Source organism: Talaromyces rugulosus, chromosome III (assembly GCF_013368755.1).
Source record: "Talaromyces rugulosus chromosome III, complete sequence".
NCBI lineage: Eukaryota > Fungi > Ascomycota > Eurotiomycetes > Eurotiales > Trichocomaceae > Talaromyces > Talaromyces rugulosus.
The window spans coordinates 2,255,906-2,280,851 of record NC_049563.1 but is presented as its reverse complement, the minus strand read 5'-3'; the positions used below and the strand labels follow the sequence as shown (position 1 = coordinate 2,280,851).

Genomic DNA, 24,946 nt, shown 5'->3' with positions numbered 1-24,946 from the left:
ATTACTCCACCAAGTGGTCTTACTCTATACCAAGGTGGCTGTTAGTATATTAACCAAAGGGTAGCAACTTGATTAGTAACGTGGAAAGGATCGCGATGTGTAAAGACAGTGTCTGAGCGGGTATATTGAGGTTAGATTCATATAATAGTACTGAAGATAAAGGTTATCATGTAGGACTAGCCCAGCTATGTTTCGACGCAACAAATGGACACTAGGATCTTGATGCTAGAAGAACCTCAGAGCATCATACATAGAGAGCTAGAGCAGATCTCGTCGTTCACAGCAAGAACAAAAAGCCGCTAGAGACAGCAACAACATGTACCGTATCACTCCACAAACGCCGAGGGAATATGCCGACAGTTCCATACGCCGCTAATAAGGATAAATATGACAACGAAAACATTAAACGAAAAGAGCAACTTGACACTCAATAGTCAAGCCCGGACGATCCCAGTTTGTCGTTAGTGTCGAGAACCCTGTGACAATGGCAGTGTTAGCTCATCCGATACTACACAACAGAAAGCCGTTACATACGAATATTGCTTGGTTAGTGTTCCTTCACCGCCCTTTGAAAGGTCAATATTGAAGACATAGAAGTTGCCCTCGCTAGTCACAACCATGACCTGGGGTGTGTTGCTACTCATCGCCACAACACTTCGCACCGGTCCAGTGCTGGCAGCGCCGCTAGAACCAGGGCTCGATTTGGGCAATTTGATCCAGGCAAAGTCCCTTGCAGGCTCCCACATTTCGCTGACTCCCTTTGGTAGATACCCTCCGACTGTGGCGGCAAACGTGGTCCCAACATTTTGCGATGTGCGACGGATCATGCCAATAAGGGTCCCGTTGTGCTTCCTTGCCGAAAAATCAGATGATTCTGTACCAGGCTCCTGATCTTCTCCATAAGTCCCTGAGCTAGGACTGAGGGATCGCTCATAAGAAGAATTGCGGGGGCTTCCATCTGGCGCTCCTCCCTGATTGTTCAATCGGAAAACATGGATCGTCTCTGTTGCTGATGACACGCATAGTAGGGTCGACATGGTATTAAATGACATGCTGTATATTCGAGACGGAATCGAGCCGCGCCGAAATTGGTAGAGTTTATGCCCATCGGGAACGGAGAAAACACGAATGATAGTTCCTTTGTCGGAAGCTGTTGCCAACAAGGTACCATCGCCATTCAGTGTGATGCACGAAAGGGGAGATCGATGGGCCTCGATAACGTTGATGGCTTCTAGCTTGACGGTGTCGAATATCAATACATCCCCGGTGGTTGGCGATATGTGGGTTGTACTACTGGGGGGCGCATGCGCAGGAGGAGCAAATGACGAGGGCGGAGCTTTTTGCGGTAATGGGTATGCGAGATAACAGTTCTCAGACGAGGGCGACAATCCACAAATTGCTGTTTGGGAGATGAGCGGTCATTTTCCAAGTTGAGCAATTCACATTGAACCTACCATTCTGATTTGGTGATGTTTCAATAGTCGACAAAAGCCTCATGGTTTGAATGTCATATAGATAAATCTGGTGTTCGAGGACGATAACAAGTCGTTTGCGGTTCAGCTTAACAGCCAGCACGGTCGTTGGAAAGGTCAGCTCGCATATGGTGGATTGCCGCTGTAATTATGTATTAGCATTGACGGGCTTGACAAACTGCTGCATCGAATAGCATAGAGGAGACTGACTTTCGTGTTTGTGATTTGCAGTCGTCGAGGGGACAAAATCAGGGCGACCAGCGACGTCGAGAACAGCATTTCCAACATGGCTATATTCCCTTCTTTTGTTTCATAGCTCTTGGCGAATGGATCGGTCGTGAAGATACGGAATCCTTTCGACGTCCCTGGCCCAAATTTCCGTCAGTACGCCTAACGCAACCGGGGGAGAACAACGATCCATGTACATACCCACCGCCAAATAGCTATAGTCCTGGTTGAAAGTGACGTAATTCATGGCCATTTTGCAAGAAACCGGGGGGGGGGGCCTAAAACACAATGTTGATTGATTCAAGAACAAAAGAGGCTGTATCGAATCGACCGAGGCGGTGACACTACTCAACAAATTCCACCCCGCCTCACCATGCACGTGGGGAGCGATGGTTATCGCATAAATAGACAGGGGAGAAGGGCAGGATGGGTCACGGCGGGCGCGAAAAGCACCGGCCTAGGTTCGTGACAGAATACTGGCGCCCCGATCGTTTCCTTTTGTGATTGCCTGGAGAGCGACTAGGCAGCGAGGGCAGTGGTGAGGGATGATGCTGTCCAGGTGATGTGGAGGGAGCTCGGCCAGGCTGATTGGGGTCAAGCCGGCCCTGACTCCACCACAGCTCGGGCAAGGGACCGCTTGGGCCACACTGCTGTTCAACTTCCCCTCCATGGCTATTCTGCCGCGCATTGCCGCCTGCCCATGAAAAAAAAACTGTCTTGCTTTCGAGGAAGTCTGGAATTCCTCAGGCACACTTCGTGAATCCCGAAGTACGACTCGCTCAGCTATGGCTCAGGAGGCAGAACAGGCCATGGCGCCCAAGGAGGTCAAACGGGCCGTGCCTCCCAAGGCGAAGGTGCCGACAAAATTGGAGAGGGAGGCCGATTTGGTGATGGGAGTAAGTGAGTGAACTGGCTGTTACTGCACAGTATGGTTCTCGCTTGGCTAGCTATTACTTTCAGATTACTAATTCTGGCTGCTCGCATAGACAAACAACAGCAGCATTGTTTCCAAACGCAGCGTCGAGCTTCGCTATTACCCCCGCTATGAATACTTCCGTCCCTTCGTCAAGAAACCGCAAAGACGAGCCCCATTGATAAACCGCGGGTACTGGCTTCGCATGCATGCGATTACGCAGTCAGTCCGTCGGTTCTTGCAAAAGACAGATGACCGGCCGAAATTTGTCTTGAATTTGGGATGTGGATAGTGAGTGCAGCACAAAGGATCAAAGCGACCGAGGGTGGTGGGCTGAGACAATGATTATAGTGACCCGCTGGCTTTTCAGTTCCTGGACTCCGAGAAGCAAATATGTAGCAACGCGACGTTTGTGGATATCGACTATGAAAAGTTGATGGGCATCAAAACTACAGTCATCCAGCAAACCGAGTCCTTACAAAATATACTGGGAGAGATCAAAGCATATCCAGAATCCAATGCCGTGCTCTTGCGGGCCCCTCAATATGTTGCTGTCGGATGTGATCTGAAGAATTTAAAAAAGCTGGAGAGCAGTCTGGATGAGGTTATTGGCTCTGCTCCTGCCTCTGTACTTTGTATAGCCGAAGTGTCGCTCACATACATGGACATCGAGTCGGCTGATGCACTTCTGTCGTGGATCCCGAAACTTGGTAAAGGTAAAGAATAAGTATCTCCACTTGGTTCTCAGGCGAATGCGGCTAATATATATTGTCTTCAGATACCGAGTTTTGCTTATTAGAGCAATTCTTCCCAGATGGACCAAATCATCCGTTTGCATACACTATGATGAACCATTTCCACAAGCTCCAAGCACCGCTTCATTCGATTCACAAGTATCCAAGTCTCCGGATGCAGGAGGAGCGCTTCACTTCCAAAGGATGGCTTAGCGCTTCGGCTCGAAACTTGTGGGAGGTTTGGAATGACAACTCCTTCCTGAGCGCCTCACAGAGAATGGATCTAGATAAGGTCGAGCCGTTCGATGAATGGGAGGAGTTTGCCCTTTTTGCCTCGCACTACTTTCTTTTGACGGCGTCCACTTCTGACAAGGAGAGCCGAGAAACCACCGAGGTGGCCCAGTACAGCAGTTTTTCCAAAGCTCCACTAGCATTATTCTCTTATACGCCTCAGGTCCAAAGACATCGAAGATTTGCTGCTGTAGTTCCAGACAGTATTGACTCCTTGGGTGTTCACGGTGGTCTAGGAAACCAAACTCGCATGGTTTCTACTGACTTGTACGTGGCAGGAAAGGGGATCACCAAACCAGTCCAGAATCTACCTGCAAATGGGATACCAGCGCGTATGTGCCACACCATCACTACACTCCAAGATGGGAGTTGCTTGCTCGTGGGAGGACGTGCATCGCCAGCTGTAGGATCGAGTGACTGTTGGATTCGTCAAAACAATATCTGGAAGTCGGTGCATCCTCTTCCGAGTTCTCGGTTTCGCCATTGCGCAGTATGCATCCAAGTTGAAGATGGCTCCGAGAATGTTCTGGTTTATGGCGGCAAATCCAGCGAGGGATTTACACTGGGAGAGTGGTTGCTCTGGGATGACCAGCTGGGCTGGCAAAAACCAGAGGTTGAGTGTCAGACTGACGTCCCAAGTCGATTTGGTGCCGCAATGATGGGGCTCGCCTCATCGACAGGTTTCTTGTTCGGGGGTATGTCCCAAGATGGCATAGTATTGACTGACTTTTGGAAATGGACTGTCAAAGTACGCGAAGACGGGATCAAAGTTGTAGAACTCGTTGATCGGACAGCCGAGCTGGGCAAAGTCACTGCTGCGTTTGACTACATTGGGCGTTTTGGTGCATCAGTCACTATGATCTCTGATAATATGGTCATCATTGGCGGCCTCGGTGTCCATGGGGTTCTTCCACACGAGATGGAAATATTGTGTCTAAATATAGGGGAACTGGCTCAGGAAGAATGGGGTTCTTTGACGGTGCAATCTATCTATGCGCGAACTGAAACACCAGGTGCTCGACCGCTCCTCGTTGGCCATGTTTCTTGCAATGCTGGTCTTTCCTCCACAGGGATGATTGTCAGTGGCGGGGCAGTGTGTTTTTCATTCGGAACCTTTTGGAACAATTCTATCTGGCTTTTGCAAGACGTCTCCTGGGCTAGGGATTTCGTCCAGTGGGTCTTGTTAGACGAGCTCGAGGAAATAGACACGAGAAAGCCAAAACCTGCAGCAGAGGAGATGCCTAAAGAACTCGCGAGTCCGGGTGAAATCACTACTGTCCCCAGACAGAAAGTTGACTCGCCGGCTGAGTTTGAAGAAATCATGGCCCGGGCACAACCGGTGGTCATAACAGGCGCTGATCTGGGCCGCTGTACGAGCAGCTGGACTAAGGAATATTTGATACAGGCCCTAGGGGCTGATCGCCAAGTGATTGTTCACGAGGCGCACTCAGGCCACATGAACTTTCAGAAAAAGAATTTCTCGTATGTCACGAAAAGCCTGAAGATGTTCCTGGATGAGATATACCAGGGAAGCCGTCAATATCTTCGATCGATATCAGCAGATCAGCCGACGAAGAAAGCAGCAAATCTTGCCGATGATTATTCCGAGATTCAAGCAGATTTCCAACTTCCGCCCTCACTGCGATTTGTTCAGGAAAATGCACACAGCTCTCCTCTGCGCATATCCGGGGCAGTCACTATGTGGCTTCATTACGATGTAAGACTGACCGAGTTGACGTCCTGATAGGCATTACTAACTGACTATCTGTTTTGAAATAGGTCATGGCAAACGTGTACTGTCAGGTCCAAGGGCAAAAAAAGCTTATTTTATATCCGCCTTCGGATGTGCAACACCTTAAATTGCCACCCGGGGCTTCTAGTTCAATTCTGGATGTATTCGACGCTGCTTCTGCTGATAAGGTGCTGTCTATACCTAATACCTCGCTTCACGAAACGTTGTTGAACCCGGGGGATATTCTTTTCATCCCCCCATTGTGGTTACACGCTGCCTCGCCCACGGAAGGAGTCAGCATCGCAGTCAACGTGTTTTTCCGCAACCTGAGTAGCGGGTATGCGCTGGGTCGCGATGTGTATGCGAACCGAGATCTGCAGGCGTACGAGAGGGGACGTAACGAGCTAGATAAAGTCAGCCGAAGCTTTGATGGGGTCCCGCCTGACATGGCCAATTTCTACCTCCTACGGCTGGCGGATGAGCTGCGGGAGAAGGCGCAAAGATGATGCTGAATGCGTACATGGACCTAGGATGATATCAAGACGCTCGGGCCAACCACTTATCTTGCGGCGCCAAGACGGAAGAGTGGGGTGACGCCGGCGAATCAGGGCCGGGCCAACCCCGCTCGGGTTCAAAACACGACGACGGAAACGACAAGAATACGGAGGAACAAACACGATGGTCTATATCATACACAGTGCCATGGTTTGAATTTTCGCGTGTCTGTCTGTGGACATGGAATCTCGGGGATAACGCCCCTTTGCGTGGCGGCATGACGTCTTTTGCCGGGGGAAGCGCAATCCTATCTCTGTGTGACGAGCCAGAGAACGGGCCAGGCGCTTTGCTTTGCAGTGTTTGCACCCCTGATCGGACAGTGCTCCCATCCACCCATCAATAATAGTACTAGTATTAAAATAACTAAATACCCCGCACGTTTCAGCCTTCTTTCACCTTCGACCGGCCGAAAAGCAACTCCGGCCGCCAATGGCCGTCCTAGCAGCCAAAATATATAACATGCACCAGCCGGATCGACAGCTTTTGGCATATTTTCCGCTCCAATAATGGGCGGGAGACAGCCAAAACAGGGAACAATACTACAACTTATGTGAGGGATGATCCTTGCCACAGCAAAGTATGTGCTGCCATGACGCACATGAGTGGTCGGAAGCAGGACTAGCGCGGCCGGCTACAGCGCCAAGGCCGGACGTCCCACTGTATACACTCATTACTCATTACTGTACACTACAGACATGGATAGATCTATATATTCATTGATATACATATATATATGTGTGTGTGTGTGTATATATGTACATATACATGTATATATGTTTATTGGCATGCAACTAACAGATATACAGAAAACGCTGTCCAACGCATGCAGCCCTTCAGGCATTCCATTCCACGCTGGTTTATCGTTATCGCGCCCCACCGGCTAGCGCTAGTGCGGGCAAGTGCGTCGTGGTTACCCACCCCCGCCAGCGCTACGGGAGAAGCGCCCCATCTCCATATCCTAATGATCCCTCCTCGCTCCCACCTTCATCCTCACCATCGCGTTGCTTGGTCTCTGTCTTGTCCACACACGCCAGACACCCTATCTTGATCAATTGCTAACCCTGTAAGTTCAATCGCACGGGCGTTGCTTCCTGCTTTTGCTATTCCTCCCGTGTTCCCGTTCCTCTCGCTGTCCTCGTACCCATACTGATCGAGCACTCACCAGAACACATTTGTCGTTATTATTATTACTACCGCCTGGAAGGCAGACTTTTATCGTCTGTCGACCATTGCCATTTCTCCCAGCGCCGCTGACAGATAATGTGATCGCATTGGTTTTGCGCGGTTACACTCGACGACGCATATTGCCTGTCTACCCTTGCATTGGGAGCCGCTTTTGATAAAGTACATTCAACTAGCAAAACAGTCATACTCTTCACTCGACATGGCAACGGTAGTGGTGCAGCAGTCAATTCGACACTCCGCTACGCCACCGCCCGTTTCCCCGGCGCTCAGTCTAAATGTCCGCCCTCGCACTCCTACCAGTGTCCCTAATAAACATATCCCAACTTGCCCGCCTGGCTCAGTCCCGCAGCTGACCTCGATCCCGAGCGCTGTCACTACATCTTTAACCTCGTTGCTCTACCCACCGGACCGCTTTAGGAAGCTGTCAAAAACTCCGCCGGTCTACTCCATTGATTCCGACACTCTGGTTGCTGCCCTCGACCATTTGGCGACCCAGCCTTTGCCGGATGCAAAACAGGTGTTCCCCTGGCTACATGGCCTGCACCCGGACAATGTGATGCAATCCGCCTTCTTCGTCAACCGCAGACGATCACTGCGCCGCCTTCCCAGATGCCTACGCGCCCTCACTTTGATTAGTCTAGACGATGACCTAACAAAGTCACGTCTTCGGGGCGCAGTCTCGCTCGACGAAGTCCTTGCCCCCTCTGGCTATGACTTTATTGATGCCGATCCCCCGGATGGCTTCTCTGTGCGCAATTTCCAGATCCAAACTGCCAAAATGTCCGCTCTGTCAGACATTATCATCTATGCCAAGAAAGGGGCCAGTCGCTCTCAACTGCTTGATGCTGCTGAGAGATTGTCAATTGCACAGCAGAATTGGCGGATGAAGAATGATCCTGCACAAGAGACGCCTCTTTTCAATACATTCGTGCTATCAGGTAAGTGTCATCACATCCGAACCAGGCCTCAACCGAAAACTAATAACATCATAGATTGCTTTGAAGATGTCGAGAAAAAACATGCCCAACTAGTTTCTGTGGACTCTGATGGTCACCTCACAAACAATGTCATGGATTTTTGTACGGCTCCCCATTCCTTCTTTTATATTGACAACATCTAACTGTGCCATAGTTCAATGGGAACGCATAGAAATGTGCAACATGTCCAAGGCCTCCGAGATCAGCAAAGGGGTTTGGCTCGGCCCCAGCCCTGATTTATTGGCGAGTCCACAACGGCAGGGCAGCCTAGATCTCGATCAATTCGACGTTCTCATAGAAGCAAATGACCTAGCTTCCCTCCCCGGCCCTCGGTATCTTGAAAGACTACACAGAGATCTCATCACTAACCCGGTGGAAACACAATTGCTTCAATTTCCCTCGTCAGGAAGTATTGTGCCCCAGTCCGACACCAGTAACGACGTCGAAGACTTCATCACCACTATTCGTTGGATGTATTACCTCACTCATCCAGACGATGAACTCGAGGCTGATGCTGATGATGATGTACCCATGGATTCAGCACCGAGTCGCACCCACAAAATCTTAATCCACTGTGCAGACGGTTATACCGAGAGCACATTGTTGGCAATCGCCTATTATATTTTCGCAGAGGGGGTTCCGCTGCATGAAGCATGGCTGAAACTGCACTGCGAAAAAGGGCGTAACTTTTTCGCCTATCCTTCCGATGTTGTATTTTTGCGAGGCATTCAGCACCGGTTGCTGCAAGAAAGCCCAGCTGCCCAAGCGTTGAACTTGTCTCATATCTTAGAGCCGGAGTGGCTGGCAAAAATGGACGGATCCCTACCAAGTCGTATACTTCCGTATATGTACTTGGGAAATCTGGCCCATGCAAATAACCCGGAACTCCTACGGGGCCTTGGCATCGGACGCGTTCTCAGCATTGGAGAAAGTGTTTCGTGGACCGAACACGATTTTGATGACTGGGGGGAAGATAATTTGATGTTCGTCAGTCAAGTTCAGGATAACGGGGTGGATTCATTGACTCAAGAGTTTGATAGGTGTCTCAATTTTATTGGTAAGTTAATTCGCGCATGCTCTTGAACCTAGGGCAATTTGCTGACGTAGAATGTTCCTGTTTAGAAAAGGGCAAATTAGACGGATCTGCCACTTTGGTTCATTGTCGCGTTGGCGTTTCAAGGTCGGCTACAATTTGTATAGCCGAAGTCATGGCATCGCTGGGACTCTCCTTTTCACGAGCATAGTAAGTTTGTCGTCAGTGGGCTAGTTGTATCTTGATTCTGACTTTCTCGCAGCTGTTTTGTCCGGGCTAGACGGCTGAATGTGATTATCCAGCCGCATCTCCGGTTTGTGTAAGTGCTTTTGCCCTGTTTACTCATAATCAATTTCACTAATCGATATAACAGTTATGAACTTCTCAAATGGGACGAAGTGCAGCAACAAAAGAGAAAAGCTGGATTAAAACGCGAGTTGGAATGGGCATCCGTTGCTCGAGAGATTGCTCTCATGAATAAACCATATTCAAGGCAATAATAGGGCGATTCCTACCATGCGTAGCTGTCTTGACTACGACCACCTCTCCGCCCCGAACGATGTCTCCAATAGACATATACTATTTCTAACCGATTATTGACGATGTTTTACGACCGACGATGTTTATGTGCAATAAAACAGCAACTTGGAATGTTACGCCTTTTACGCTTGACGGTATGATGATTCGACAAGAATGGATAATAGTGGAGTTTTTTTTTTTTTTTTTTTTTTTTCTTCTTTTTTCAAGTGAAGATTTGGGTTTGTGACGATCTACTTCGAATGTCTGTTTCACGGTTTCTATTTCTTGCAGATGACTTTTTCTGATCTTTCAGGTGCATATCTTTTTTTATTTGTTCTATTTCCCCCCCCCATTTTTAATGTATGTTGTGCTATATTTATTGTTGATCTTGATCTTGCGTATGAGCCGATATTTCCTATGTCTTGTATTTAGCTTTGTCGTATTATTGAGTCAATATCATGATGTATTCATTTTTCGATTGTCCCTTTTTATTTGCCTTTTGACTAGCATCTTTCAAAGACCCGATATAATCCCTTGAGATCGGCCACCTCAACGACAGCGTCTAGCAACGCACTAGTAGCAACAAGCCTAGACCGAATTCCAGGGAAAAGCACATGCTCTAACATCTGCACGAGCTGCGAGCGGCGATTGGAGATACTTTCGTCTTCGGCCACTGCTGCTGCCGAGTCTGTCGACGACGGAGGCGTAGGCAACTGTTCCGGTGTATAAAATGCAGCAAGCTCACGCAAAAAAGTGCGGAAACAACCCTCCTCGCTCGTCCAGTCCACGTACGGACCTAATCTGAGAAGGAAACGAGGAAGTTTGGCTAACGATGGCACGTATCCCTTGAGAAGAAGTGGGATAGTCAGCAAGTTGCCGTCCTCGGTTACTTGTATCGAGAAATATTCATTGAGCATGTCGCGGCGTTCGATGAGTGTTTGGGAGACTAGATCTGGGGCTTTGGAGAAGATTTCTTCTGCTTCTTCTCCTTCTTCCTCTGTCGAGAGTGGTGCGTTTTCTCGTTCAACCTCTGCGCCTAGTCGCATCAACTCGACCAGCTTTGGTGGTGGGTCAAGCTTTATAACGCCAAAGTTACCAAAGTCGGTCAATCCGATTTGATAAAAAAACTCGTTTAGGACTGTTCCGTAGTCAACTAGGTATAGTTTGACACCTGACTGGAGAGCAACGATGCGGCGCCGCTCGTCGACGAGGCCGACGTATGAATGGCTGGAGAACAGCTCGGTCAGGCCGTTGTGCATTTCGGAGCGTACGCCTGCGCGTAGGCGCTTGACAGAGGTAAGGCCGATGCGAAGGGCCTCTCGATCAGTTGTCTCGTAGTGTAATCCATCGTCGTCGTTCTCGTTGTCGTTGTCTTGTTGTTCGCCCGAGTCGAGTTCCCCGGCAACGGGTTCATCGCGGCCGCTGAGCTGGCGACTCGGAGTGACGGAGGGAAGCATAGATGTAATCTTGCGCATGCGCGAGTCTGTTCGCACAAGGCTGTTTTCGTACGTTTTCTGGCTGGGCGATATACCCACCTTGCGCACTGGGGTGTGCGGCGTTTCAGTGTCTTGCGGTTGTGGAGGTATGCCTGGTAGGAGAGTCTGAGTCATGAATGTCCTGCTGGCGTCGACCTGTGCCAGTTGTGATCTGATCTCGCTGCATATCGACTCGATTATTTCGTCTTCATTGAGAAAATTTACTTCTCGCTTTGTCGGATGAACGTTGACATCGACTCGGTTCGGTTCGATCTCGAGATTAATATAGGCGAACGGGTGTCCGCCTTTGGGAAGAAATGTGGAATATGTCAGTTCCACTGCTTTTTTAAGAGCAGAAGATTCAACGGAACGGTGATTGATGAACAGCAAAATCACGGTTCTTTTCACATGGTAGTTGGCATTGGTTACGAGGCCCGACACTTTGAATCCTAGCCGTTTCGTATCTTCAATGTGGAAATCGACCAGTTCGTTCGCCACTGCGCTTCCATGGATCTGCCGAACTCGATCGATAGTAGATGAGTTGGATGCCGTCGAGATGCTGACCCCCGAATCGCCGTGTTTCTTACAAGAAAAGGCGACTCCGGAGCAGTGAACTGCATATCTTCCAACCACATCAAGGATCTTTGCATATTCCTCGCTAGGCGAGCGAAACGCTCGACGCCGCGTTGGTACGTTATAAAAAAGATCTTCTACCTTTGCTTTGCGTCAGTACCCATGAACTTGTGATCATTTCGTCCACGGCTTACAGTTATCTGAGTCCCGCCACGCCCGGCGGTCGGCTTTGGCTTAGCATTCTGGCCAGGCTTGGCTGGAACAAGCTTCCCATCGCTATACTGCGCTCTCCAGGCACAGCTCGAGTTTGCCGTCTTCGTCGTGACTGTGAGATGCGCGATATGGCTGATACTGGCTAGCGCCTCGCCCCGGAACCCGTATGTGCCAATGGAAGTTAGATCTTCAAATTCCTTCAATTTGGACGTTGTGAATCTTTCACACAGAATGGGAAGGTCGTCCGTCTGAGTTTCCAGTGTATCAGCATTATGTACTTTCCTTTCATGGCAAACACTCACATCAATTCCGTGGCCATTATCGGTGATTTGAAGAAGTTTGAGACCGCCGTCTTTCACGAGGATCTCAATCGATGTTGATCCAGCGTCGACCGAGTTCTCAATAAGCTCTTTCAGCGCATGCATCGGAGCGACGATGATCTCGCCGGCGGCGATTTTGTTGACGACATCGGGATCCAAAGCCTACGTAGGGTACCAGTAAGTATTCGTCTTTCAATGACTGTATGGAGGAGAATCTCTTATGTACCCGAATGCGGCGCGTCTGGTTTGAAGGAAGATCAGCCTCTGAAGCTGTACGCTTGGTGCCGCGACGCTCTTGAGCGTCTGTTTCCATTGCATCGTTCATTGTTTCGTCTGTAACTCTGTGGTTGCCTTACGGTCCTTAGCTTCGCATAGCTTGGAGACGGTCCGGGAGGCTAGAGTTATACGACAGCCCGAGATCTCCCTTTTCCGAGGATATTGAAACGTATACACTTGTGTGCAGCCAGCCTCAGAGATGGAAAATCGTCGTGTCAATATTATTAGACAGGCACGCAGCCCACACGATATCGGCCAGCATCGACACCAAATGCGAAGTTGATGCGAGTATTGAGAACGAACGGGTGGAGCCGCGTTTGCATTGATCTAGACGCGTGGACCGCAGTCAATAATTGATCACCCCATCCCGCAGCCAAGGCCGCCAGCTTCAACCCCCACCGCTGCAGCTGCAACATTGCGCCGTCAGCACGCTCAGCGCTGAACGAACACGACGGCTTCGCTAACATAGCTCATGGCCGAAATCGAGCGCCAAGTCTTATTTATTTCCCTTATGGATCCCTGATACTCTTGCGCCTTCTGCTGCTCTGCAGCTCACCTTCATGTAGTCACCATGCCCCTCGCTCGGAGGGTCATCGACGTCGATGCCGAGCTAGGAAAGAAATTTGACGACTCTCACGAGAAGGCAGGCCGGTTCCAGCCCAGAAAAGCTTCATTCACATTGCCATGGAGGCTTCGGCGCAGACGCAGGGTGCTGCTGTTCATTGTTGGCGCCTATCTGCTTTATCTATTCTTCAAAAATATGCCCACTGACCTGCGCCCTGCTGTCGAACGATACGATCCCAGATTCGCGAATCCGAGAGCGATTCAGTCCCCTATAAATCAGGATGATGTGTTGCCAGATAGTGAGGACGAGGAATACGACGGCCCGCTGCGGTTTCCTGAGCTTGCGAAATCAATGCACCATGCTCGCGCTGTCACCAAGAGAACCGACAATTCGGTGCTCTTTGCAGCGGCCGATCTTTCCAGCGTGTCTGACCTAATCCCCCTCGCGTGTGAGATGGCACGGTACCGAGTAAATACAGTGCACTTTGCGTTGATGGGGCGAGACCAGGTGTCAATCGAAGGCATACAACGTGTGAACGGCATTAGCGACGAAGACTGTCCTGTTTTCTGGCATGACGCTCGCCTTGACCGGTCCGCTTCGTCTTCAGAGGGGCGTCTCGAAGACGGTGTGTTTTTCGGTATAGATTACCTGATTTCCTTCTTGAATCCAAAGGTCGTCATCGCGCATGATGATGGATTTGAAGAAAATTATTTCGTGGTCGGGATTGTAGACGGCACAAACTGGAGGGGTATTCCCCTTATTAGCTTGCCAACGAAAGCTTTGAGTGTCATGTGGATTTCACGGCTGGACAGCAGTTCCCTTCGAGGTATGTATGCTTTGCGCTTGCACTGGACGTTACTAACATCCCCATCTAGCATGGAACGACATACACGTGGACATGCTGGTCCATGCCCCTCCCGACTCTTCTGGGTCTTTGAAAAGACTCGTTGATTCTCTTCAACAAGTGGATTACCTTGGTGTAAAGCCATCATTGACAATCGAACTTCCCTCGCAACTCGATCCACATTTACTTGATTACGTCCAGGGAATATCCTCCGATGCAAACTTTCCACTATCTATTACGCTTCGTCGCCGTGTATCATACAACTTGACGCCAGAGCAGTCTGCTATCCGCACAGTGGAGACATTTTATCCCAGGGACCTAACTAGCTCTCACTTACTTTTTCTTTCACCGCAGGCGGAACTCTCTCCCTCTTTTTATCATTACTTGAAGTATACAATATTAAGATATCGGCATTCGGCTAACGCCATGAATGAGTCGTCTCATCTCCTTGGTGTATCCTTGGAACTTCCGGCTCGAAATCCCACCGATGACACGCCCTTTTCTACCCCGTCTGCCTCTGACGTGCCGTTTTTTAAATGGCAAGTTCCAAACAGCAACGCCGCGTTGTACTTTGGAGACAAGTGGGCAGAACTGCACAAATTCCTGGCGAATCGTTTAGCTGCCTCTGGCTCAGAGCTTACCGAACGCAATAAGTTTATATCCAAGAAGTATCCATCTGTTATGGAAGATCTTCTCGAGCTCATGCGAGCCAAAGGCTATTATATTCTATACCCCTCGTTCCCGGTGACTCAAGGGTATTCATTGGCCACAATTCACAACGACCTCTACCAGCTTCCAGAAGAATTCCAGGCTCAAAACGTGCTGGCTGATCAGAAGCGCGGTAGCCATATCGAAAACCTCGAAAATAACCCGGATGAAGATCTTGTTGTGGATTTGGGATCTATTGAAAGGCCTTTGTCTCGTCACGCAACCATCAATCCGCTTCTTCAACGGCTGCCACTCCAGGTACCGGAACTTGAGGTTCTGCCACTTTTTTCCTTCCGAGGCAACCCCGTGTCCCAAAAGGACTTTGATAGCAATGCGAAGAAATTTGCAAGCGAGTTCAGTACAGTCATCGGTGGGTGTGATGATATCCCTGCCGAAATTCGACACGAGGAACCATATACTATTGATGACATTTTCTGCTTGGGCGACGACTACATGTAGTTTATTTGGCTAGCTTTATATATATTATAGACTTGAATTCGACCTAAATCTTCAATTTGCTTTTGTTTTTATTGTAGTTGCGATTTGTAAGTACTAAATGTATACGGCATCACGTGACTAATGTTCCGAAAGGGTGTTAGCGCACTCGTGACCTGCTCGGCGAGCTCGAGGTAGAGCTCCACAGCGGCGACAGCATCAACGACGCAAGCTCTCAGGTGCCTTGGTTCACCACAACCATCGATTTTCCCATTCCTCCGCTGCCCAACTCCTCGTTGGCACACATCAAATTCGGCGATAACCCATCTTCACCTGCTCTTCTGTCTCTTTCTATCTTTCTCTTTTTAATATCGAACTTTGATTAAGACTGGCCCCCGAGGCTCACGCGAATGGCGAAAGAAGGCCAGCGGTCAGCCGCTTCTGAGAAGGGCAAGGGCAAAGTGGACGATATCCGGGATTTGAACGGACAGAAAAAAGATGCAAAAGACGAAAAGATCTCCAAGAATGGGACGAAGGCTGACAAGGACGATGAAGTCGAAGAAGGTTAGTAAGCTGCTGGCAGTGCTTCGGCGAACTGCTCCCATCATCCACCAACCTTTGGCATTATGTGTACGCTAACATCTCGTCGCTTTGATAGAAGAGCTTAGTGAGGAGGACCAGTCTCTTAAGAATGAACTTGAGATGCTCGTGGAGCGACTAAAGGTAACAGCGCCTTTCGACAACTTCGTAAGTAGCCGATACTAATCGCACGGAAACACCAGGAACCGGACACATCCCTTTATCGCCCTGCGTTGGATGCTATCAAGAATTTCATAAAAACATCGACTTCGTCAATGACAGCTGTTCCGAAGCCTCTGAAGTTCCTTCGGCCACACTATGATGAACTCACAGAGCTGTACGAGAAGTGGGCTGCGGGTGCCGATAAGGTGAGTACGACTATCCAATACTAAACTATGATGCTAAACTTTCTTTTTCAGGACTCCCTCGCAGACACCCTTTCGGTTTTGGGAATGACATACGGTGTGGAGGACAAGTTTGAAACGCTCAAATACCGCCTCTTGGCCAAATCCTCCGAAGAGGACCTTGGCTCCTGGGGCCACGAATATGTGCGACATCTTGCGTTGGAAATCGGACAAGAATACCAGAACCGACTCGGGGAGGATAAAGGCTACGGAGATCTTGTGGACCTGGCCTTATCCCTCGTCCCTTACTTTCTCACGCACAACGCCGAAGCTGATGCTGTCGATTTACTCAGCGAGCTGGAAATGATCGAGGAAGTTTCGAAATTCGTCGACGAAGACACATACCAGAGAGTGTGCTTGTACATGGTTAGCATGGTCAACCTACTTACCTATCCCGAAGACCACGAGTTTCTCCGTACTGCGCACAATATCTACGTGCGATACAAAAAACTCACCCAGGCCATCGTCATCGCTATTCGCCTCAACGACGTCGACCTCATCAAGAGCGACTTCGCTGCTACAGACGACAAAGCAGTCAAAAAACAGATGGCTTTCCTGGTTGCCCGACAGCAGATCTGGCTGGAATTGCCCGAAGAAGAAGACGACGAAGAATTGGCCGATTGTCTGAATAACACCCAGATTTCTACTCATTTCAAGGCTCTTGCTAAGGAATTGAACATTCTTGACCCCAAGATGCCAGAGGACATCTACAAAACACACCTGGAAAGCAGCCGAGGCGCTGGCCTGACCAATGTGGATTCCGCACGACACAACTTGGCTAGTGCATTCGTCAATTCTTTTGCGAACGCTGGGTACGGAAGTGATAAGATGATGCTGGTGGATGGCGACAAAGGATCATGGGTTTGGAAGACCAAGGATGACGGTATGCTGTCCACCACAGCCTCGTTGGGTATGCTATTGCACCGAGACGTCGAAGGCGGTTTGGATAAAATCGACAAATTCACCTACGCCCAGGAGGATCAGATCAAGGCAGGTGCTCTGCTTGCTATTGGTATTCTCAACTCTGGGGTAAGACTTGACTCGGACCCCGCCATGGCTCTTCTTAGCGACCTGGACAACATTGAAAACAAAAGTATACCAATGAGAGTTGCCTCTATCATGGGTCTTGGTCTATCCTACGCCGGTTCTAACAAAGAAGAGCTTTTGGAAATTCTTCTACCTATTGTGGAAGATGTTTCTTTGGACATGCAGCTGTCTGCCATGGCTGCTGTTGCCTTGGGTCTGATTTTTGTCGGCTCCTCTAATCACCAGGTTTCGGAAGCAATTGCCACGACACTCATGGATGAAGAACGACAAAAGCAACTCAAGGATAAGTGGACGAGGTTTATGGCCCTTGGATTGGCTCTTCTCTACTTCGGACGACAAGAAGAAGTTGACGTTATCTTGGACATCCTGAAAGCTGTTGATCATCCTATGGCTAAACCCACAGCTGTACTTGCCTCAGTCTGCGCATGGGCTGGTACTGGTACCGTTCTCAAAATTCAAGAACTTCTTCACATCTGCAACGAGTACATCGAAGACGAGGAGAAGAAGGGAGATGAGCTGGTACAGTCATATGCCGTTCTCGGGTTGTCTCTGATTGCGATGGGCGAAGATGTCGGTCAAGATATGATTATGCGACAGTTCGGACATTTGATGCATTATGGTGCAAGTAATATTCGCAAGGCCGTCCCTCTTGCCATGGGACTTGTCAGCCCTAGCAACCCGCAAATGAAAGTCTACGATACATTGTCGCGATACAGCCACGACAACGACAACGATGTTGCCATCAACGCCATCTTTGCCATGGGTTTGACAGGTGCCGGTACCAACAATGCTCGTTTAGCACAGCTGTTGAGGCAGCTTGCAAGCTACTACCACCGTGATCAGAACTCTCTCTTCATGGTCCGCATTGCCCAGGGTTTGCTGCACATGGGCAAAGGCACTGTTTCAGTTAACCCATTCCATACCGATCGCCAAGTTCTTTCGCGAGTGGCTGCTGCAGGATTACTCACTGTTTTGACGGCAATGATTGACGCAAAGCAATTCATCCTCGCCGAGCACCACTATCTTCTCTACTTCCTCATTACCGCCATGCACCCTCGCTTCCTTATCACCCTTGATGAGGATCTGCAGCCTCTTACCGTCAACGTGCGTGTTGGTCAGGCGGTGGATGTTGTTGGCCAAGCTGGCCGTCCCAAGACTATCACAGGATGGCAAACGCAGAGCACACCCGTGCTTCTCGCCTACGGAGAGAGAGCTGAGCTGGAAGATGAACAATATATTCCTCTTAGCAGCATATTGGAAGGACTGGTTATCTTACGCAAGGCAAGTTAACCCTGTATTTGATGCATGCGACGAATGCTAACTTAATATGCAGAACCCCGAATGGGAGGAGAGTTCGACGTAGATGCGCACACTATATAAGTAGTCTGTGCTTTGGATTTTCATATCTGCGCTGGGGTGTGGCCACTTCTCATTTGTGACCGGATCTTGTTCAGAGGATTGACTATTTGCATTTGGGGTATATGATGGCTGGGTTGTAGGCCTAGTTCTTTTAATCTTTACGCCGAGTATAGACTATAGTCTTGAAATATTGTATGCATAAGAAATGGATTTCGTATCGTTTATATACAGATAATACATGTAGTACCCTAGGAAGTGACCGCGGGGCTCAAAACGGAAGCTAGGGCTTAGGGCAGCAATTATTTTTTTTATCCCCGCGGAAACGTCATAACTGCCCGAAAGTCTCGAAGCAAATTCTGTTCAGTCGTCCTGGCTGAAAAAGGCAGATACCGTCTGTACATAATCAAGGATTCGATTTCCAAGATTTCAAAATGAAGCTTGACGCCAAGTCAATGCGATACCTCACCGGGGAGGACTTTCGCGTCCTTGCAGGTGTATGTCTTCCACGTCCTCTTGATCGCTATTTAAACCGAGGGACTTGACAGTTAACAAGAAATATTTTTAGGTTGAAGCTGGAAGTCGAAACCACGAAGTAGTTCCTACTCCATTAATCGTTCAACTCTCTGGGTTAAGAGGTGGCAGCGGGGTTCACAAGAGCATCTCGAACTTGGCAAAGATCAACCTCATCGCCAAGGTGAAGAATGCCAAATGTAAGTGACCGGGAGAACTATATAATTTTATTTTATTTTTTTCAACTATATCTAGCAAAAGAGGGAAATTTATGCTAATTTTGTCTGTTTTTTTCTGTGATCTAGATGACGGATATCGGTTAACGTACGGCGGGCTGGATTATCTCGCACTCAACACACATCAAAAGCAGAAGAGCATCTACTCAGTCGGAAATCAGATTGGCGTCGGCAAGGAATCAGACATCATCGTTGTTGCTGCAGCAGACGGGTCGCAGCGTATTATGAAAATCCATCGCCTTGGTCGCATCTCCTTCCGAACCGTCAAGACGAATCGAGATTACCTCCGCAATCGCAGCACAGGATCATGGATGTATATGTCACGACTGGCGGCAATCAAGGAGTTCGCATTTATGACAGCGCTTCGGAACAATGGATTTCCAGTGCCAGAGCCAATTGCGCAAAACAGACATACCATCGTCATGAGCTTGATCGACGCGTTCCCGCTCAGACAAATATCTACTGTTGGAAAACCAGCCCAGCTTTATGCGGAGTTGATATCAATGATCATGGAACTGGCGCGATATGGGCTGATTCACGGTGACTTTAACGAATTCAACATCCTGATCAAGGAAGAACAAGACCTAAAGGCAAAGGGCAAAGCGCCTGCGAATGCCGAGGATGACAATGACAACGTTCGGCTGGTTCCGATTCTCATTGATTTCCCGCAGATGGTGTCAGTTGACCATGTGAATGCAGAGATGTATTTTGACCGAGACGTGAATTGCATCAAGAGGTACTTTCAACGACGATACCACTTTACGAGTGACGATCCCGGCCCTTTCTTTGCGGATGCTAAGAAGCAACTAAAGGCCAATCCTGGCAAGAGATTGGATGTGGAAGTGGAAGCATCTGGATTCTCAAGGAAAATGGCCCGGGAGTTGGAGAAATATATGAAAGAAGTTGGCGTTGATGGCGATGCTGACAATGAGGAGCGCAACGACTCTAATGAAGATGACGAGGATGATGATGATTATAATTCTAGCGGTGAAGAAGATGACAATCACGAAGGACAGCAGGAGGAGGGCTCTCAAGACCAAGATTTGGGTCTAGACACGCATAAATTAAAGGAGCTAAAAATATCGGATTCGGGATAGGGCATTCTACGATAGTCTCGAGAGGATAGTCCACGATCTATTGATATTTTCAATGTACAAGATTTTCCTGTTAACTTATTTCTTTGCCTACATGTATTCACTGTTGTCTTCAGCCTTATTCCAAAGGATCTCGTCTTTTCGTGCAATCGAGAACAACCTCATTGATGTCGAGTTTGAACACGATTTTCAACAAAAATAAAATATCTTTCCCAGTAAATCATCAAAATCCACACGTCAATAATCTACGATAACAGAGAACCCCAATATAACGGAAAGTCGAAGAGAGAATTGTTTTTTGTACGGCATCCGACGCGGCCAATAGCGCAGTTTTAACCACCCGCGAACTAGCCCGAACAACCGCCTCCGAATCTTTATGAAAAGCATCAAACCGCACGTCTTCCATTTCACGTTCCATAAATCTGGTTGATCCCTAGGGATACTTGAAAGCGAAAATGGTGCGACCTAAGACAGTAGGCTTTAGCCTATTAAGACACAACAAGCCTTTGCCATACCATGAACGAAAACAGATATTTCTGTATGTGCCGATAGGTCCAATGGACTCAGTTCCCTTGCACGCAATCCTACTTTTCCACAAAAGAGAGAGGAAGAAAAAGAGCAAAAGAAAAAGAATAGCAGCTGACAATGTTTCTCCAATTTAGTCCCGAGTTTGTTATAGCTCTGATCCGCACTCCTCATCTTCCACCTCGTTTCGCCCAGTTCTACGTCCCCCTCGAGTTTAACAAAATGGACATGCGCGACTACATGAAACGAGCATATGGGATCAAAGTCCTCGCTGTCCGAAGCTTCGTCGAGCAACAAAAAGTCACGCGAGAACGCAAATTTGGCAGGCCTGGTTATGGACCACTGCGTCGACCGAAATCCAAGAAGAAGATGACGATCGAGATGACACAGCCCTTTACGTGGCCAGAGCCTCCAAAGTCGGACGAAGAGTATGTTTTTTTTTCCTGTCCCAAGTCCATTATATTCAATTGGTTCTGAGAGAGACCGTTTTACTGACGTTTTCCCCCCTATGACAGCTGGAATAAGAAGGAGTTTTATGAGTCTGATAAGTTCAGCATGGAGATGCAAAAGGAGGTCAGTGGTAGAAACGACATGAAAGCGCCCGAAACCGCACGTGAATCCTACGATCAACAAGCAAAGGATCTTTTGGAAGGAAAAGCAACATGGAGACCGACATGGCAGGCACTGGGACTTCAATACCAACGTCCAGCTTTAAAGAAATTCGCTGTCCAGAAAGGAGCTGAAGCTAACACCAAACCTTCTCCCCCTGCTGCCCCTGCTGCTACTACTGCTTCTCCGACAGAGTCCGCATCAAAAGATTTACCTTCTTCGACAGACTCATGATTTCTTTCTTTCTTTCCTTTTCTGTTCTGCCTGTCATTTTATAATCATCCTTACCGGCGTACCTACTACTTTTCAGACTGTACTTTTATACATGTTTCATCTATTTACATGTACTTCATACTCTACCAGTCACACAATGTAAAATAAACCGTTCATGTTATTTTCTAGATGTTATAAGAAATCATTGGCTTTATATAAACACGGAATTTATTCAATATACATCGCCAATTAAATACAGAACAAAAAATGCGAGACTGTAAACGAACAAACGAACGGGGCCAAACACGCAAAATCTCAAAATGCTGGTTATTTGCACATTTCTTGCTAGATATTAACAATTAATGCAAGAAAAAAGTCGCAAGTGTATTATAGTCTGCTTTCGAACATGTTCGATTGGTGCTGTCCCGGGAAATGTGCTTGAGGCCAGACAACTCGGAGAGCTTCCCAAATATGCCTAAAAAGTACGTCAGTATCAGATCAAATATATCAAGAAAATAGAACATACTTGACATAAACTATTTCAAGGCCATCCTTGACCTCTTGCGGAACGTCCTTGACGTCCTTGCGATTGGTATCCGGCAGCAAGACCACCTTTACTCCGGCGCGTAAAGCGCCGATGAGTTTCTCCTTAATGCCGCCTACTGGCATGACTCTGCCACGGAGAGAAATTTCGCCGGTCATTGCGATCTGGGGCGGTACAGCCTTTCCAGAAAATAAAGAAATCAAGGCCAGTGTATGAGCGAGACCGGCAGAGGGTCCATCCTTGGGAACAGCGCCAGAAGGGCAGTGAACATGCAAGCTGCGGTTCTTCATGATATCCTCGTTAGGGTCATGGGATAGACCCAGGTCAAAAGAGTGAGCCTTAACCCATGTCAATGCTACTTCGACGGATTCCTTGAGAACGTCACCGAGCTTTCCGGTAAGCTGCACACGACCATTACCTGGCATGTCTGCTACCTCAATGAAAAGGATACTTCCCTGACCTCCAGTAGAGTACGCCACAAGACCAGTCACAATACCTGGTCGAGAGGTCGTTTCAGCTATTTCTTCATCAAAGCGTTCTATACCGAGAATGTCCTCAAGGTCATCATTCGACACAATCGGATTGTATGACCCCATATTAGTTGTCTCTTTGGCATCGGCATACTGCACCGCCTTGTATCGACAGACAGACCCAATCTCACGCTCCAGATTGCGAACACCGGACTCACGGGTATAGGAAGTAATGATCTTCTCAAGAACATCGTTTGAGAGCTCAACGTTGCCGTCAGACAAGCCGTTGGAGCGAATTTGCTTAGGGACGAGATGCTGTCTAGCAATATGTCGCTTCTCTACAGTGGTGTAGCCAGCAAGTGAAATGGTCTCCATTCGGTCCAACAAAGGTGCCGGGATAGTGTCCAGCGAGTTGGCAGTGGCAATGAACAAGACCTTGCTCAAGTCGATTGGAAGATTTATATAGTGGTCTGAAAAGCTGTGATTCTGCTCAGGATCCAACACTTCGAGCATTGCCGCTGAAGGGTCTCCGTGGAAATTAGATCCTCCGACTTTGTCAATCTCGTCGAGGAGGAATACGGGATTAGCGACGCCGACTTTCTTTAGGCCGTTGACAATAAGGCCAGGCATTGCAGCAACGTAAGTCCGGCGATGACCCCGGATCTCGGCTTCATCTCGTACACCACCCAGAGAGATGCGGTGGAATTTGCGGCCCAGGGAGGTGGCCACAGACTTGGCTAAACTTGTTTTGCCAGTCCCTGGGGGGCCGACTAACAGCAGGATCGGTGACTTGTCAATCATACGCTTAGACTTCAAAACTTGAAGCCTCGTCTCCAGACCTTCCTTTTCGTCATGGGCCATAGGAGTGCTCTCGCTGGCATCTTTCTCCGGTGTGCCGAGCTTACCCGATAACTCGGAGATCTCACGGTCAACGTCGACATTCACCGACTGCTTCAATTTCAAGACTGCCAGATACTCCAGCAGGCGCTTTTTGATCTTTTCCAAGCCATAATGATCATCGTCTAGTTGTTTCCTGGCACGCTGCAAAGTATCACTTCCAAGCTGATCCTCTGTCACTTTGGTCCATGGAATGTCTGCCAAATTCTCCAGATAGGTACGGCAGACACCATATTCCGCATTCACAGGGTTCATCTTGCGAAGCCGCTTCAGCTCTCGATCAGCGACTTTACGGGCTTCGGGGCTTAGTTGTGCGTCATCGAGTCTTTGTTGGAGTTCATCGACCTCGGAAACCTCCTTATCATCCTCGTTCCCACCTCCCACATTATTCGATGGGAATCCATTCATAGTTCGCCGCGCCAATCGAGGGTCCAATTGCGAAACATCGAAGGCGGAATTAGGTGTAAACCCGCTTGTCGAGATGGATGTTATTTTCACGTTATTCTTGATGCCCTGCACCTGTCTATTGAGAAGCTCAAGAACCCGCTCTAGTCTCTCTTTGGTATCGAAAGATGCGAGAATTCGTAGCTTTTCTTCGAGGTTTGAATCCACAACATTAGTCATGAAGTCGGCCAGGCTTCCTGCTTGGGCGAGCTCTTTACGAGATATAAAGGCCTCGAAACGACGGGCAACTGTCGGGGAAAGATTGGGGGAAGCAGATGGAATAAGAGATGCTAGCCTTAACAGGGCCATGAGCTCTCGCGAGAGTTGTTTGAGGTGTTGGAAAAGCTCGGCGACTGCGGTGTCGTTGGCGGTTGGAGCTAACACAGTTAAAATTAGTACTGTATATCTAGAAAATCTTGTTGTGTCTAACTTACCAACATCTTCATGTAAGGTTACTTCCGCTTCAAAGAACGGTCGCTCTTTCAGGACCTTCACAACAGAAAACCGTCTCACGCCCTCCACGAGTAGATAAGGGTCCGAATACACTCTGCGCTGGACGCCGACAATCCTGGCAACAGTGCCATGTTGAAATAAGTCTCCCTTTCGGGCCTGACCTGCATCGATATTCTCAAAGTCTTCGTTCTGTGCATCGGAGCTGTTCTCGATCAGTTGCTGCCCGCTCTTACTGAGCCGAGGTGAAGCAAGCGGCACGCATCCGATCAGGAGGTTGTCTCGTTTTCCACGGGTCAGCAAGGACGAGAGGAGGTTGGCGATATCCGGACGGTTCGTAAGGGAAATTCGAAGAGTGACGCCTGGAAGCAAAACGGTATCCTTGGCCAGTGGCACCAGTGGCACCTTGGTGGTCTTGCCGTTAGTCGACCCCATCTTCCAAGGAATTCCGGCTGACTGCTGTACAATAAAGAGTGTTTGACAGATAGCACAACTAGCCGAGACGAAACTGAGGATG

At 48.7% G+C, this 24,946-nt stretch overlaps 9 protein-coding genes across 9 annotated transcripts; 6 read left to right on the top strand and 3 right to left on the bottom strand.

Annotated features, from left to right (window-relative positions):
* Window positions 1–427: 427 nt before the first annotated feature.
* TRUGW13939_05654 (uncharacterized protein) lies at window positions 428–1,953 on the bottom strand (the record flags this gene model as incomplete). Its single annotated transcript, XM_035488815.1, has 5 exons — window positions 428–476; window positions 535–1,399; window positions 1,455–1,614; window positions 1,683–1,837; window positions 1,902–1,953. The coding sequence occupies 5 exons, from the start codon at window positions 1,951–1,953 to the stop codon at window positions 428–430; spliced, it is 1,281 nt and encodes a 426-aa protein (XP_035344708.1).
* A 532-nt stretch (window positions 1,954–2,485) lies between these two features.
* On the top strand, window positions 2,486–5,876 carry TRUGW13939_05653 (uncharacterized protein; the record flags this gene model as incomplete). Its single annotated transcript, XM_035488814.1, has 5 exons — window positions 2,486–2,596; window positions 2,687–2,904; window positions 2,965–3,329; window positions 3,392–5,355; window positions 5,418–5,876. 5 exons carry the CDS (start codon window positions 2,486–2,488, stop codon window positions 5,874–5,876), a joined length of 3,117 nt encoding a protein of 1,038 aa, XP_035344707.1.
* Window positions 5,877–7,309: 1,433 nt separating this feature from the next.
* On the top strand, window positions 7,310–9,620 carry TRUGW13939_05652 (uncharacterized protein; the record flags this gene model as incomplete). Its single annotated transcript, XM_035488813.1, has 6 exons — window positions 7,310–8,048; window positions 8,103–8,189; window positions 8,242–9,144; window positions 9,210–9,330; window positions 9,383–9,439; window positions 9,494–9,620. The coding sequence occupies 6 exons, from the start codon at window positions 7,310–7,312 to the stop codon at window positions 9,618–9,620; spliced, it is 2,034 nt and encodes a 677-aa protein (XP_035344706.1).
* Window positions 9,621–10,142: 522 nt separating this feature from the next.
* On the bottom strand, window positions 10,143–12,545 carry TRUGW13939_05651 (uncharacterized protein; the record flags this gene model as incomplete). The annotated part of the gene is made up of 4 exons (XM_035488812.1): window positions 10,143–11,828; window positions 11,882–12,148; window positions 12,203–12,382; window positions 12,447–12,545. The coding sequence occupies 4 exons, from the start codon at window positions 12,543–12,545 to the stop codon at window positions 10,143–10,145; spliced, it is 2,232 nt and encodes a 743-aa protein (XP_035344705.1).
* A 522-nt stretch (window positions 12,546–13,067) lies between these two features.
* TRUGW13939_05650 (uncharacterized protein) lies at window positions 13,068–15,072 on the top strand (the record flags this gene model as incomplete). The annotated part of the gene is made up of 2 exons (XM_035488811.1): window positions 13,068–13,887; window positions 13,937–15,072. The coding sequence occupies 2 exons, from the start codon at window positions 13,068–13,070 to the stop codon at window positions 15,070–15,072; spliced, it is 1,956 nt and encodes a 651-aa protein (XP_035344704.1).
* A 386-nt stretch (window positions 15,073–15,458) lies between these two features.
* On the top strand, window positions 15,459–18,368 carry TRUGW13939_05649 (uncharacterized protein; the record flags this gene model as incomplete). The annotated part of the gene is made up of 4 exons (XM_035488810.1): window positions 15,459–15,612; window positions 15,707–15,771; window positions 15,831–15,995; window positions 16,047–18,368. The coding sequence occupies 4 exons, from the start codon at window positions 15,459–15,461 to the stop codon at window positions 18,366–18,368; spliced, it is 2,706 nt and encodes a 901-aa protein (XP_035344703.1).
* A 500-nt stretch (window positions 18,369–18,868) lies between these two features.
* On the top strand, window positions 18,869–20,280 carry TRUGW13939_05648 (uncharacterized protein; the record flags this gene model as incomplete). Its single annotated transcript, XM_035488809.1, has 3 exons — window positions 18,869–18,931; window positions 19,003–19,147; window positions 19,253–20,280. The coding sequence occupies 3 exons, from the start codon at window positions 18,869–18,871 to the stop codon at window positions 20,278–20,280; spliced, it is 1,236 nt and encodes a 411-aa protein (XP_035344702.1).
* Window positions 20,281–20,732: 452 nt separating this feature from the next.
* TRUGW13939_05647 (uncharacterized protein) lies at window positions 20,733–21,645 on the top strand (the record flags this gene model as incomplete). Its single annotated transcript, XM_035488808.1, has 3 exons — window positions 20,733–20,843; window positions 20,914–21,230; window positions 21,318–21,645. The coding sequence occupies 3 exons, from the start codon at window positions 20,733–20,735 to the stop codon at window positions 21,643–21,645; spliced, it is 756 nt and encodes a 251-aa protein (XP_035344701.1).
* A 366-nt stretch (window positions 21,646–22,011) lies between these two features.
* Window positions 22,012–24,864, bottom strand: TRUGW13939_05646 (uncharacterized protein; the record flags this gene model as incomplete). The annotated part of the gene is made up of 3 exons (XM_035488807.1): window positions 22,012–22,099; window positions 22,151–24,356; window positions 24,414–24,864. 3 exons carry the CDS (start codon window positions 24,862–24,864, stop codon window positions 22,012–22,014), a joined length of 2,745 nt encoding a protein of 914 aa, XP_035344700.1.
* Window positions 24,865–24,946: the final 82 nt, after the last annotated feature.